Source organism: Rattus norvegicus, chromosome 4 (assembly GCF_036323735.1).
Source record: "Rattus norvegicus strain BN/NHsdMcwi chromosome 4, GRCr8, whole genome shotgun sequence".
Taxonomy (NCBI): Eukaryota; Metazoa; Chordata; class Mammalia; order Rodentia; family Muridae; genus Rattus; species Rattus norvegicus.
Window position 1 is genome coordinate 78,785,893 of NC_086022.1, and position 14,582 is coordinate 78,800,474.

The window sequence follows — 14,582 nt, forward strand, 5'->3', positions numbered from 1 at the left end:
TTGGGTAACATCTTCAGATTGACTTGGATTGAACCTGAATTCAGATGAGGAACTGGGGCAAGGAATATTTAAATTAGTGGTTTAAGGTTAATTTCCAAGCTCTGCTCAGTAGTAGTCTTCCTTAACCTTTAACAAGAAAAGAGAGGAATATAGATATCTTAGGGGAATCAAGAGAATTTGATTTTTTTTTTCAGGTCCAACCACTAATTGAAAACTCTCAAATCTCAGAAATTTTTCCCTTGATCCCAGTTTGGGCCTGGCATGAGCATCTCAAACCTCAAAGCTCACTCCCAGTGACACACTTCCTCTAGCAAGGCCACACCTACCCCAACAAGGCCACACCTCCTAATAGTGCCACTTCCTGTGAGCCTATGGGGTCCATTTTCATTCAAACCACAGGAGAAAGGAGACTGGCAAAAGTGTGTAAAGATACATTGCAAAGCAGTAAAGAGACAAAGGCCTGGGTAGAATGTGAACGTGGGGGTGGGGGGAGCAGGAGTGACTCCTGTGGGGTAAGGTAAAGAGAAGAGGGTTGGGGCGTTTTGATGTTGAATAGAGGGACCTGCTAAAATAGAGTATCCAGACACACTTTGCATCCTACATAGGTAAGGGATTTCTCTTCTTCAAGTAGATTTGAGGTTTTATACCACAGAAGCAGAAGGTGTTTGCCATGATGTAGCTTAAAAGAGGGGTACCAGGTATCTGTGGATCACTCTGGCTGCAAAGACACTTTGTTCCATGTTCAGTGTCCGCCTGGTTGTGCTGCTAAGGAGATAGGACCTTAGCCTTCATTCTGGCACCTTCTCAACCTGAGGAAGCAGCAGGAAAAGGAAGCCTCGTGTCCCTGGTCACGAGTTGAGATTTCCATTTGCTGGTTGCTTTGTTTTGAGAGCTAGGGTCTCGCTATGCATCCAGGCTGACCTTATATCATCCTCCCCCAGCCTCCCCGCTTCCAGGCAGGTGTGCTCTACTGTATCTTCTGGTCACAGACTACTTTTTAAAATTTGGACCCATAAGAGTAGGCTGCACTCTGGTCCTGGTGTGCAGCATTGATCCTGGTGTCTACTTTCTCTCTCCCACGGCTTCACGGTAATCCCCTGGGCTGTCTTGCATGAGCTTCATTCCCATTGCGGCTCCCTTTCAGTAGCCTTTGGAAGACTCAAAGCTCAAAGGCACAAATGCTTATTTTAAGTGGCTGTTTCACAGTCTCATTCCCACACTCTGTAGTATTACGTTGTGTGCATGCATGTGGGTCAAGCAGAGAACAGCTTGCAGGAGTCAGTACTCTTCCTCTACCGTATGGTTTCCGGAGACCTGACTCAGGTCGTCAGGTTTTGCTGCAAGTGTCTTTACCTGCTGAGCCATTTTGTTGGCCCTGACGACTGCTTTTAAAACTGTTCAGTTTTTACATATTTGTAGACAAAATTTTGGTAGGTCATATACCAAATAATAGTGATTCTATTTCACTGATGAGAATGATATGAAACATTTTATCCCTGGGGGTTGGAGAGAGGGTTCTGCAGTTAAGGACACTTGTTGCTCTTGAGGATTCAAGTTCAGTTCCTGGCACCTATATGATGGGTCACAACCATCTGTAATGCCAGTTCCAGGGGATCTGACGCCCTCTTCTGACTTTCCCAGGCACTAGGCATGCCTGTGGTACATGTACATACATGCGGGCAAAATATTCATACACACAAATACTGTAAACAAAAATTTTATATATTTTTATAAGATTCATTTATTTAATTTATATGAGTGCACTATCACTGTCTACAGACACACCAGAAGAGGGCATCGGATCCCATTACAGATGGTTGTGGGCCACCATGTGGTTGCTAGGAATTAAGCTCAGGACCTCTGGAAGAGCAGTCAGTGCTCCTAACTGCTGAGGCATCTCTCCAGCACCCCAAAATTTGTTTTTTAAAATAAGGAGCAATTGAGAAAGACACCTAACATTGATTTCTGGTCTATAAGTTCATACATATGGACACTCATACATACACACAATGTAAAAATGTAGATTTTCTAGTCAGCCTCATAGAGAAGACACTGATTGAGTTCAGTGGCTGGGACTTCCTAATGTTTTTCCACTGTGATTTGCACTCATAGAGCAAGAGAGATTGGTTTCAGGCTGTGTATGTATATCGATAATGCTTCCTACCCTGACCCACACATGGGTAAATCCATACAGTAGAAGCTCTGACTGCCAGTGTGGAAGATATGTCTCATAGGGACTTGACACTTAGTAGGGTTTTTTCCTTTCAGGTTCCTGTGACCTTTGATGACATCACCGTGTACTTGCTGCAGGAAGAATGGATGCTCCTGGGTCAGCCACAGAAGGACTTCTCTACTTCTGACAAGCTGACAGCATCTCTAGGTATGGATTCTGCCATCTCTACTACCTCTTGGTCTAGATCAGTGTCCCCTGCCTCATCTGGGCCACAACATCCTGGAGAGGTTTTTGAAATTCTTTGGCTGCTCTGGGGAACTTTGCCATCTGTTCAATCCCAGTCCTTTTCTTCTCTTTTTAAGTCGGCCAGGAAAAATAGGGAATACCTGACTGCCTAGTGCTTTGTGCTGTTTCCCAGTGCAGGGTGGGAAACAGCCTGTGGATCTGTGGCGTCCCCAGGACTCAGGGAGGCCAGAGCATCGGTCTTGCAAACCTCATCTCTCACAGCTCTACACAGTGACACTCAACTGCTTGTGACCTCTGAGCCTTCATCGTCTTCTTAAGACAATTTAAGGAGATTAACTTTGTACAAATGTAGGTATTTTTCATCTCTTCTGTCTTAATTTCTATATACACTTCTCTGCTTTTGTGCTGCCTTTTGTGTCAAGGACGGAAGATTCAGAATGTTGTGTACACATGTGTTCCATAATCCAATGTTGTGTACACATAAGTTCCATAATCCAAAAATCTACAATCTGAAATACTCCAAACTCTGAAACTTGCACTCAACTCATGGTTTTTTGATTTTTGAAGCATTTTACACTGGGGTCCTCTACTAGTAAAGTGCAAATACTTAAAAATCTGAAAAATTCCACAATCTAATAGCCTCATGTAGCTCAGGCTGGCCTCAAATTCCCTATATGGCCAAGAATGACCTTGAATTTCTGATCTTCCTGGATCTACCTCCTCTGATTGAACTCAGAGCCCTGTCCTTTCTAAGCAAGCACCCTATCAACTGAACTACATCCCTAGTCCCCATGGCCCTGAGCCTTTTGGTGAGGTCACCGCCTTGTGTTTCTTGAATGCAGCCTAATGACTGTTGCTCATGCCTTTCTCATTCCACAGAGGGTGGGCGAAGGCATGAGAGCTGTGACCTCAGTGTTGTGTGGGTGGTGGGGTTGTAGCTAGCCTGGGTCCTGTCTCCATGCCTGGATGGAGACCACCAAGATGAAAACCACCAAGTCCCTGAGGCTTCAAGCTGTAAAAGGTAGTAACTCGCAGGCTGGCTTTGGCTCACAGTGGGAGTTCTGTTCCACTTTGCCGTGTTGTTTCAGCTTTTACCGTTTTAGTTTGGACTCTTTAACATGTTTAAGTTGCCAATATTGAGCTTCGTGTATATGTATAACTCTGGCATCTCTTGGCAGAGGAACTGTGTGCCAGCGCTGGGTCTGGGTCTCACATAGTTGCCTCTTACTTATTTATATATTTTATTACATGTGCACGTTTGTCTGTTCATCACATGTGTGCCAGGTACCCACTGAGGGCAGAAGAGGGTGTCAGATCCCCTGGAGCTGGAGGTATAGATGGTTGTGAACTGCCGTGGAGTGCTAGGAGCTGGGTCAGGGTCCTTTGACTACTTAGCCAGTGATCGTAACTACAGAGCCATCTCTCTAGCCCTGTGAACTGACGATCTAATGTCATTTTAGCTTTGCCTGTGCCCCTCCTTGGTTTTGTCTGCTTCCCATTCTCTTAGGGGGTCTCACAGCAGGGTTTCTAAACCACTAAGCGAGACCACTTGGTTCTCACTTTCTTACACCACCCACAGTCTCAACACTGAGGACATCCCAGGCAGAACTCCTCCCTCTCTGTGTTAGGACTTGGAGCCAAGCCCTCATGGCTTTTCTGTGTTCCCAACTTAGGACCAACTGCTGCCAATCTTGAGCTATTCTGTGGTTTTTGGCTAGGCAGCATGCAGGGCCAGAGGAGTCTTCTGAACCGTCATCCTGGTGAGTGTGCCGTGTGCACAGAGGCCATGGGCATCTACTGACAAGGAGCAGGGTGGGACCAGTAAAGGCCAAGTTCCCCGTCTGCCTGTTCTCCACCACGCACAGTAGGAACACTGCCCTTCCCACAGACGTTGTTACCTCATCTGATGCTTCCCTCGCCTGCCCTTGTAGTCTGCCCTCTCAACCCCTTCCTGTGGTTTTTGTCTGTTAGCATATTTGTTTATACTGGAAATTCCAAGGAGGTGTGACTGTCTCACCTCCTGCTTTATTTTCAGTGCCCATAACAGTGCCTGGCACACAGTAGTAGTGAAATTGTTACAAAGTGAAGGAAGAAATGAGTGAGAGCTGTTCGCTAAGTCCTAGGGCTGGCAGCTGTGTTTTAGGAGATGACAGAGTTAACACAGTTACTCTTGTGGGAACATAGGGAGTAGGGCTCATGCCCTTGTTAGTCAGATCCACAGAGTTTGCTCTCTCTTGTGGTTTCCTCAGATAAACCACAGGCATCTTTCGGCTGCTGCGATTGCAAAGAAACACAGAGGCCCATTTGTCTCCCCTTGCGTGGCGCTTCATTTTGGTCGTAACGGCTGTAAATAGCTTTGTGTTCAGTTTTGTAGACGGAACAAAAACACTGAGGCCTTGGCCACTGACCACTGACACGTAGGCCGGTGCCTAAGAAGTGGTGTCAGGGAGTTATAATTGTCTATTTCATCTCCTGGAGAGAAAGAAGGTGCCATCTTACTTTGAAGAGGAAAAGTCTTCATGAGGGCATGAGAGTTTTGAACTTCAAAAGGTTAGGGTGTAAAAGAGGGAGCTGAGCCCTGAGCTTGCCTGCATCACCAGATAGAACTACAGTAGCCCCATTTATTTGCAGTGTGTAACCCCCTCTTTTTTCCATGATGTCTCTCCATAGTTTCAGATAACTGACTGTCAACTATGGTTAAAATAATACAGTAAGGTTATTTTTACGTTATGTTTTGTTATTGTTATAAATGAAATGTTACCACTTTTATGTACAGATGGGACAAACACAGTATATAGAGAATCTGGGACCCTCCATGACAGGCATCTGCCAGGGTCCTGGAACAGTCCCTGAAGACAAGGGGTACTGTTGTACTCAGTGCATTGCAGTTACCAAATGCTATCCATCGTAGGGTCGTACGTATGCCCAGGGGATGAATGGCTGTCTTGCCTTAGAGTACCTGGGCAGAATGCTGGGGCCTCTATGTCAGGCCCAACCCAGAGGGAAGTTCCTACAGAGTGACACTGTGGTCCGGTTCTTTGGTCTTTCTAAACCCTGTGTTTCCATGCTCTCGGGGTTTTATCCTAAGTAACCTCTGAACTAGGACAGGGCTACTATTCTAGATGGCCTTAATCAGAGCTCGGCGGTGGCCATTTGGTCCAGTGTATCTACCCTTTACATTTTATTTGAAGGAAAACAATTTCTTTAAAAGCACACCTGTTTGATTTCTTTTTGGGTTAGGCAAGATGTGTATGAGGCATCTGAGACAAGTGAAAGTGGAGATTAGAATATTATAATATTTTTTGGAGTACGTAGAGAGGAAGTGGTGTGCTATTTTACACTGTGTCCTACCTTCTGTATACCTGATGACTCTCAGACCATAGGATTTCTAACTTCATTTTCCTCCTTCCTCAAAAGGAGAAACCCATGTGAACTATATGGAAGAGAGAGAGAAAGGACAGTACCTGCCACCTCAAAAGAAAACTTGCCATGCTCCATACTTCAGTACTGAGAGCAGCACAATGGAGAAAGACTCGACAGGAGGAAACAGGAAACCCCCAAAGCCCCGCTCTATCCAGAAGTCGTGGTTTACAAAGTTTCCATGGTTGATCATGAATGAGGAACAAACAGCCCTGTTTTGTGCTATCTGCCGAGAATACCCATCTGTCAGGGACAAAAGGTCACGGTTAATAGAAGGCTACAGGGGACCATTCAAGGTGGAAACTCTCAAATACCATGCCAAGAGCAAGGCCCACATATTCTGTGTCCATGCCCTGGCCGCCAAGGACCCCGTCTGGGCAGCCCACCTTCAGAATCTCAGGGAGAGTCCTGCAGATCTCCTGGCCAGCCCTGAACACCTCCTCACTGCAGACAATCCCACATTCTACCTGCCAGGGCCTCTGGGAAACTTTGATGGCATAGATGAGCTTCTGTCCAGCCCAAGAGCTGAACCAGAGGACACCTCAGGGAGTGGAGCCATCCCTGCATTGAGTTTAGACTGCGAGTCAGATCTGAGGCAAAAAGAAATTGGCAGTGACATCCTCAGTCCCTCAAATGGCAGCACATTATTCAAGGACAGTACTGATTTCTGCAGCCAGGTAACACGTTCACTGATTGTCGTGCCGTGGAGAGGGCTCTGTACTGAAAGTCACATAAAATGCAAGATGGCGATGGGAAAAAGAAGAGTAGCAGTACTCAGCACTGACCTCACAGTCACCAGAGCTCTCATGCTTTTACATGTTTTGATCTTTTATTTATTTTTATTTTATGTATGAGTGTCTGCCTACGTGTGTTTGTGCATCACATGGGTGCAGTACCTGTGGAAGCCGGAGGAGGGTATCAGATGCCCTGGAACTGGAATCGTAAATGTTAGGAGCTGCCGTGTGTGCTGGGAACTGAACCAGGTCCTCTGAGGAGCAGCAAGTGCTCTTAACCAGGGAGCGTGCGTCCAGCCCCAGCTCACATTACTTTAATGCACAAGGTGTTGCTTTAAACACTTTACAGGCATGAAGTCATTTAACTAGGACAACAGCTGGGGTATCTTCTGTTTTACAGACAGAGAGGCCCAATCCTAACTTCTGATAGAAGGAATGGTGATCTTCATGTGAGAACTCAAAAAACAGTTCACTGTCACAAACTGAGCATAGGCTATGCTGAGATAGTCCACATCTTTAACCTTTTTTCCTTCCTTCCTCCCTTCCTCCCTTTCTTTCTTCCTTCCTTCCTTCCTTCCTTCCTTCCTTCCTTCTTTCTTCTCTCTCTCTCTCTCTCTCTCTCTCTCTCTCTCTCTCTCTCTCTCTCTGTATAACTGTGTTGGCTATCCAAGAACTTTCCCAGTAGACCAGGCTAGCCTCCAGCTCATAGAGATCTGCCTGCCTCTGCCTCCCGAGTGCTGGGATTAAAGGTGTACGTCACCCAACTGGCTTAATATTGCAGAGTTTTCACAAGTGATTAGCAGTGGCTAAGATTTGGTGAATTCACCATGTTTGGTGAAAATTAGCTCAGGAAGAAATGACTTCCAGGAGTCCAGCACCCACAAGCCCTGCCCAGAGCCCTTGTTCTTTCCTTCCATTTAGTACAGGACTGCTGGACCCCAGTGGATGATGCTTCCCTTGCATTTATTCCATGTTTACCTAATTTCCTGGAGAGTCGGCGGCTAAGGAAACTGTTCTTTGGAATTTTTGAGTGACTCAAATCCTCTCCAGCTCTCAACTATTGCAAGCAAGTAGGATTTAACAGTGGACGATCAGGGGTCAGTGGGTAGTTCAGCTGTTCCTCACAGCTATCACCGTAGGGAGCCTTCCACCGTGGTCGAGTTTTTCCAGAATCCAGAGGAAGAGCAAAGCGTCTCTTCCCATTCTTGTTTCTCAGTGTTAGGAGATAACAATGACAGGTCTGCTCTTCAGAGCCTCAGGACTCTGGGAGTGTGGTGTGGGTAAAGCCCTCCTCAGTTATAGGCATCTCTCGTTCTTTTAACTGCTGCTTCCTTCACATCTAATTGGGGGATCATGGAGACAGGGTCCCCTCTATAGCTACAGTGGGTATAAGGTGACCTTGGGACTCCAGGGGTCAGTGTACAATCAGAGATGCTGTTCTGTGAGTTTTTCTCTCTCTTGAAGATCCTTAGTCTGACTGAGCCAGGCTGGTTTAACCACCATCTGGAGTTGTAGATTCGGTGACTCTCAGCAGGGAATTCGTTCCTGAGTCTCTTGCTGTGCTTCCCAGGAGAAAGGTGTCTTCAGAACGCTGCAGCCATGCCTCCTGTCTCACTCAACAGTGGGCGGAGTAATGCTGCTCTTTGTTACAGGAGCCTCCTGACCAGGAGTGGCCGGAGGGTTTCAGGGAGTCCGGGGAGCCCCCTGCCACATTTGAGGACTTGGCCGTGTATTTCACTCGGGAGGAGTGGAGCCTGCTAGGCAAGCAGCAGAAGGAGCTCTACAGCGATGTGATGCGGATGAACTATGAGCTGCTGGCTTCTCTGGGTAAGGCTTTTACACTCTACTGTCATTGGCTGGGGGACCTCGGGGACTTCAGCTGTGGCCTTCTCCCATTTTTGCCTTTTCCCTGTGAGTGGAGAATGAGCCCGTGTTCTGTCCCTCAGAACACTGCTTGCTTTGGGTCTGTATCACCTCTCCATTCATCTTCCTGTCCCTCACCTCTCCATTCATCTTCCTGTCCCTCACCTCTCCATTCATCTTCCTGTCCCTGCGTACCCCAGTCTTCTACTCCCACTCATTGGCTATCAGCCATATGCTGGGGGTTCAGGGCTTTTAGGGACCAGTGGACCAGTGGCATCCACAGTGAATTCCATAAGAGGTCTGGCAGTACCTGGGGCTACTGGCTACTGGTGACAAGTCTGGTGTGGGAGAGAAGAGTCAAGAAGCCTTCAGAGAAGTGTTACAAGGGACATAAATCCAGGTTCCCCTGGATGGAGGAAGGGCACCTAGACAGGACAGAGGATGTGAATGGCATAGCACAGCCTGAAGACAAAAAGGCCTCTCAGGATTCCCACCCCACCTCAATAGCCTGAGGCTCTTCCATTTTTCCCTGCCAGCACCGGGGCCTGGGCATTAATGTCAGGAGGCCTGGGCCTTGGAGAGTTATGAGGGTAGCAGAGCTGTACGGACTTCTCCTGCATCTGTTCCTCCTCCTTCACTTTGCGTCTTTGTGGCAGACACCCCAGCTTGTCATGCAACAGCAGATGGGGAGAGAGCTGTTGTGTTCTAGAACTGCTGTTTCCTAATTCCATTCGCACTGGTTGGAAGCTGGCGGGCATGCCACTGTGTACACACAGGAACTGCAACAGCACCTCTTGTAACTTCTGCTGCGGAATGACTTCTTGATTGGCATGTCCCTTTGTTTATGCTACAGCTATAATCTGGATTACTTCCTAACACTTTTTCCTTTGTTCTTTTTTTTTCAGTGTATGAGTGTTTTGTCTGCATGTGTATCTGTGTCATGTGTTTGTAGTACTGATGGAGACCAGAAGAGGGCGCCACATCCCCTGGAATTGGAATTACAGATGGTTGTGAGCTTCCGTGTGAGTGCTGGGAATTGAACTTGGGTCCTCTGGAAGAACAGGCAGTGCTCGTAACCACTGAGCCATGCCTCTAGCTCTACTTTTTAACATTCTTCTTCTATATACTTGTTTTTATCATCATTCATGACTCCATAATTATTCTTATGTGTGTGTGGTCCAGGGCTTGTGTGTGCGAGGTTAATGCTCTGCTACTGCAGTGCGCCCACCCACGGTGGGTGCTACTGCACTGCATAGAAGGCTCCCCGGACATTTCAGAAGTTACTTAGGTAATCGTTCTCTCATGGTGACAGAGGACTTGTCTTTGTCCCCCAGGCCTGGGTACCTGTGAATGTGGCTTACTTTCAGAACACCAGCACCACAATGGTACAGCTAGGCAGCAAGACATTTTTGTTCCTTGTATATCTCAAAGCAGTACAATCTTCGTCCGTCTCAGTGCTTCAAAGTTCTCTTTTGGTAGTTATTCCCCCTCAATTCTCATGTCTGGAAGCGGAGGCAGTGGCTTTGCTGTGGCCTGAATGTCTGCCAAGGACTGGCCTGATGTTGAAAGCTTTGTGTATGTTTGATGCGATACTTAAGCCCATTCTGCAAGTAGGCAGTAATGTTTTTCAATCGAGAGTAGCCCCCAGATCGTAGTCTTTTGTATGGTAAATGTCCAAAGTGAATCCTACGCTTCTGACTGAGTGCACACTGGACTCGGGTAAGGTCCTTAGTTTGTGTGTTTGTTACTAGCTGGACTCCCTCTCTTGGAATGGGCACGTTTGTGGCCATCATGTTGGTATTTAAATGATGGTGCCACGTAACATAAGGTCATTTAAAAGGCCGAGCAATGTGAGATTCCAGTCTTTTAGTCTTTCTTCCCCGCCCCAGCTGGTGGATGGTCTGCCTCTTTCTCACCTTCCTGTGGGTCTCTGTTGATCTTGTCACCTTAGAGAGAAGTGGACGGACATTTGGGCCACACACTTCCTTTGTTCTCACTTTAGTTTATCTCCCACCCCCACCTCCACCCCCTTCTGCTTCTGAGAGTTTATAATGGGAAAGACAATTACAGAATTAAAATGGGGAAAATGTTATTTCAGAGTTTGGCATTCTTGAATATGGCTTTTATTTTGGTTTGTGGTGCTAAGGATGGAACTGTAGGCCACACCTACTCTAGGCAATTGCTTTACCACTGTGGTGGTTTGACTGAAAATGGCCCCCATATAGGGAGTGGCACTGTTTATTAGGAGGCGTGGCTTTGTTGGAGTAGGTGTGGCTTTGTTGGAGTAGGTGTGGCTTTGTTGGAGGAGGTGTGGCCTTGTTGGAGTAGGTGTGGCCTTGTTGGAGGAAGTGTGTCACTGGGGGCAGGCTTTGAGGTTTCAGATGCTCAAGCCAGGGCCATCATCACTCTTCCTGCTGCCTGTCCCCTCTCATATAGAACTCTCAGCCACCTTTCTAGCACCATGTCTGTGCACTGACATGCTGCCCACCATGACATCTGAACTGTAAGCCAGCCCTAATTATAAGACTTACAGTGATATGGTTTCTCTGAACAGCAAAAACCCTAAGACAATCACTGTGTTAGGGTTTCTCTTGCTGTGAGCTGTCTTAGTTAGGATTTCTTGCGCTGTGACAAAACACTGTGACCGAAGCAACTTGGGCAAGAAGGGGTTCATTTGGCTTACACTTCCGTATTATACTTCATCAAAGGAAGTCAGGACAGGAACTCAAACAGGGCAGGAACCTGAAGGCAAGAGCTAGTGCAGAGGCCATGGAGGGGTGTTACTTACTGGCTTGCTTGGCCTGCTTTCTTATAGAATCCAGGCTCCTCAGCCTAGGGGTGGCACCACCCTCTATAGACTGGGCTCTCCCATCAATCATTAATTAAGAAAAGCCTTGCAGGCTTGCCTATAGCTCAGGCTTACAGAGGCTCCCCTGTCTCTGATGACTCTAGCTTGTGTCAAGTTGACATAAGACTGTCCAGCACAGTTACTAAGCTACATCTCCAGCCCTGGACCTGTTTTCAAACAGACATTTCAGTTTGGTGCGACTTAATATTAATTAAATTACTTGTACTAGTTTGGTAAATTTAATGTTAATTTCCATCTGTTTAGCTGTTGTATGGCTCAGAGATTTTCAGCCGACACAGACTTCTAGTTATAACCGCTCCCCTGTCAGTCACGAGCACCTGACTGTTCCAACAGTGCTAAACCTACAGAGGATAGTTATTGTCTCAGAGAGAAGAGGCCTTGGCTCTGTCTGATTTTTCATGGTGTCTATGCTGACACCCAGTGCCTGGCACATGCTGGGCAAGTGCTCTCCCTCTGCGTTCCATCCACTACCTATCCCGCTCTCAGTGTTAACTGTGCCTGTCCTGCCCTCAGTGTCAACTGTGCCCGTCCCGCTCTCAGTGTTAACTGTGCCTGTCTCGCTCTCAGTGTTAACTATGCCCGTCCCACTCAGTGTTAACTGCATCTGTCTTGCTCTCAGTGTTAACCGTGCCTGTCCTGCTCTCAGTGTTAACCGTGCCTGTCCCACTCTCAGTGTTAACTGTGCCTCTTTCATTTTTTTGGATTCATTCACTTAGAACTGTCTCGTTTGTAACTTTGCAAAATATCTGACTGCTCCTTTATTTCCATGCTTTATATTCTGTTTTCACACTTTGATCGTTTTTGACGAGGTCTCTTGCTTCCTGCCAGAAAACATCTAGAAACCTAATTTACATTTAATTGGTAAGAAACTAAAATTTGTCATTGGGCGTGGTGGTTCATGCCCGTAATCCTAATCCCAGAACTCAGGGGGCCAAGGCAGAAGGATCAAGGGTTTGAGAGGCCAGCCTGAGACTATGTGAAAAAAAGGAAAGGAGAGATGGAGAGGGAGGAGCAGGACGGATATTTGTCAGTGACAGATATATCCAGGCTGACCTAGGCTTTGTTTTTTGGTTTTTTTGGGGGGTCTGGTTTGGTTGTTTGAGACAGGGTCTCGTGTGTATTAGGCTGGCCTCAAACTCACTGTGTAGTTGAAGATGGCACTGAAGTTCCAATCCTCCTGCCTCACCTCCTAGGTGCTAAGACTCCAAGCGTGCGCACCGCAGCAGGTTTATAGTGTGCTAGGGAGTGTGGTGGTTTGTATCTGCTTAGTCCAGGGAGTGGCACTACTAGGAGGGGTGGCCTTGTTGGAATAGGTGTGTCACTGTGGGCGTGGGCTTTAATACCCTCGTCCTAGCTGCCTGGAAGCCAGTCTTCTGCTAAGCAGCCTTCAGTACAAGAGGTGGAACTCTCAGCTCCTCCAGCCCCACATCTGCCTGGACACTGCCGTTTTCCTGCCCTTATGATAATGGACTGAATCTCAGGACCTGGAAGCCAGCTCCAATTCAGTGTCATCCTTCTAAGAGTTGTCTTGGTCATGGTTTCTGTTCACAGCAGTAAAACCCTAAGACAGGATTGAACTCAGCACATTGTGCATACTGGGCAAGCATTCCACTGGCACCCCCAGCCCCTTAAACTGAGATTTGCTAGTCAAGAAGGCATCATGTGCTAAGTAGTCAGGTCATTTACTTCAGGTTAGCAGTGTCTGCCTCTGAAAGAGTGTCTGTTTGTCTGTCTGTTTGTTTAAGACAGAGTTGCTTTATGTACTGCTGGCTGTCCTAAAACTCACTCTTTAGACAGGCCAGCCTTGAACTCAGAGATCCTTTTTTTTTTTCTCCTTCCTTATTTGGAGACAGGGTTCCTTTGTGTAGTCCTGGCTGTCCTGGAACACACTCCGTAGACCAGGCTGGCCTGGGTCTCACAGAGATCCACTGGCCTCTGCCTCTGGAGTGCTGGGATTAAATGGGAAGAAGTTACATCACTAAATGGAAACCAAAACTGAGAGAGAAGCTCACCCTAGAGATAAGTAGGAATGTTAGAATCACCAAGGGGAAGCCAGAGAGCAACTTCTCTAAAGCTGGTCACAGGAGCGTGCCTTCAGGTTAGGGCAGCCTGGAGCTAGAGGGTGGAGAACAAACTAGTGTCACAGTGATTCTTTTACATCTGATTTTTGGGGTGGACCCTGCCACCCCTGGGGAGAGAGTAGCTAGGAAGGATCAGGAAAGGATCTTGAAGTTCTCCAGGTCAGGCCAAGTAAGCTCAGCTGGGCTCCCTACTGTGGTTCTCATAGGCCCAGAATCAAGGTCCTGGCTAGGCTCTGCCTGAGAGCACCTGTGGAGGAAGGGCTGCACGCTCATTCCCCATAGTGGTAGAATCCTCTGTGTGGTTGAGGAACTGAGGGCTTGGTTTTCTTGCTGGCCATTAACCAAGCTACCCAGCCAGCCTCACAGCCACAGGGGGAGGGCAGTGTCAGTCCCCACCTTCCCTAAGGCAGAGGGAGGTGTTCACAATCCATTTGACAGCTTTCCCCCACATCCCTCCACACCTTGCTTTCTGAGCTCTTGAGTGTCAGCTCTTGGATGCCCTTTGCAGGAGAGAGCAGCACTGTGCTTTCTGTGTTTGTGCTATGACCCTGCTTCAGAGTGGTAGGTGGCAGGTGCATCATTTAAAAAATTAGCTGTTTGATAATTTTTATACAAAATATCTTGATTGTATTCACCCTTCTTCCCCACTCGTCCCAGATCCACATCTCCCTTCCTTATCCACCTAATTTTGTATCATTTTAAAAAACAATGGTCATTGAGTCCATTTTGTGCTTTTGGGTGTATGGCCTTTCATTTGAGCATGGTCAACTTACCAGGGACTGCACCTCTCCCTCTCCCATCAAATGCCAAAAGGGGTGGAGCTATGGTTCCTGCCTCCCCTCCCAGTGCTTGAATTTTTGTCTGACCTGAGCTTCCTCAGTCTTGAGCATTCTGTCACAGTTCCCTTGTTCATATTTGCAGCTGCACGGTTGTGTCCGGGAAAACAGTGGCTCTTATGATCTCTCTGTCCCCTCTTCTGCAATGATCCCTGAGCCTTGGGAAGTGGGTATGAGATACAGCTGTGTGGAGCTGAGCACTCCACAGTCTTTAGGGCCTACGCATTGACCACTTGTGGGTGTCCGTTAATGGCTTTCTACTGAATGAAGAAAAAAACTTTTCTGATGAGAGTTGAGAATGCTCTAATCTGTAAGTATTTTGATAAGCCATTAGCAGGTTGTTAAATACTATTCACTTAG

General features: G+C 47.2%; 1 protein-coding gene across 10 annotated transcripts in view; it reads left to right on the forward strand.

Annotated features, from left to right (window-relative positions):
• Zfp862 (zinc finger protein 862) overlaps positions 1-14,582 on the forward strand; it is a 29,052-nt gene that overhangs the window by 2,060 nt on the left and 12,410 nt on the right. For 6 of the 10 annotated variants that reach the window (XR_005503550.1, XR_005503549.1, XM_017592988.2 and 3 more), the window contains exons 2-4: positions 2,269-2,380; positions 5,837-6,516; positions 8,226-8,400. Coding sequence is in view for 8 of the 10 variants with exons in the window: in XM_017592988.2 (XP_017448477.1) it covers positions 2,269-2,380; positions 5,837-6,516; positions 8,226-8,400 (967 nt within the window). In the remaining 2 variants the exon portion in view is untranslated. The other 4 variants (XM_017592990.3, XM_039108665.2, XM_017592989.3 and 1 more) reach the window with 4 other exon arrangements.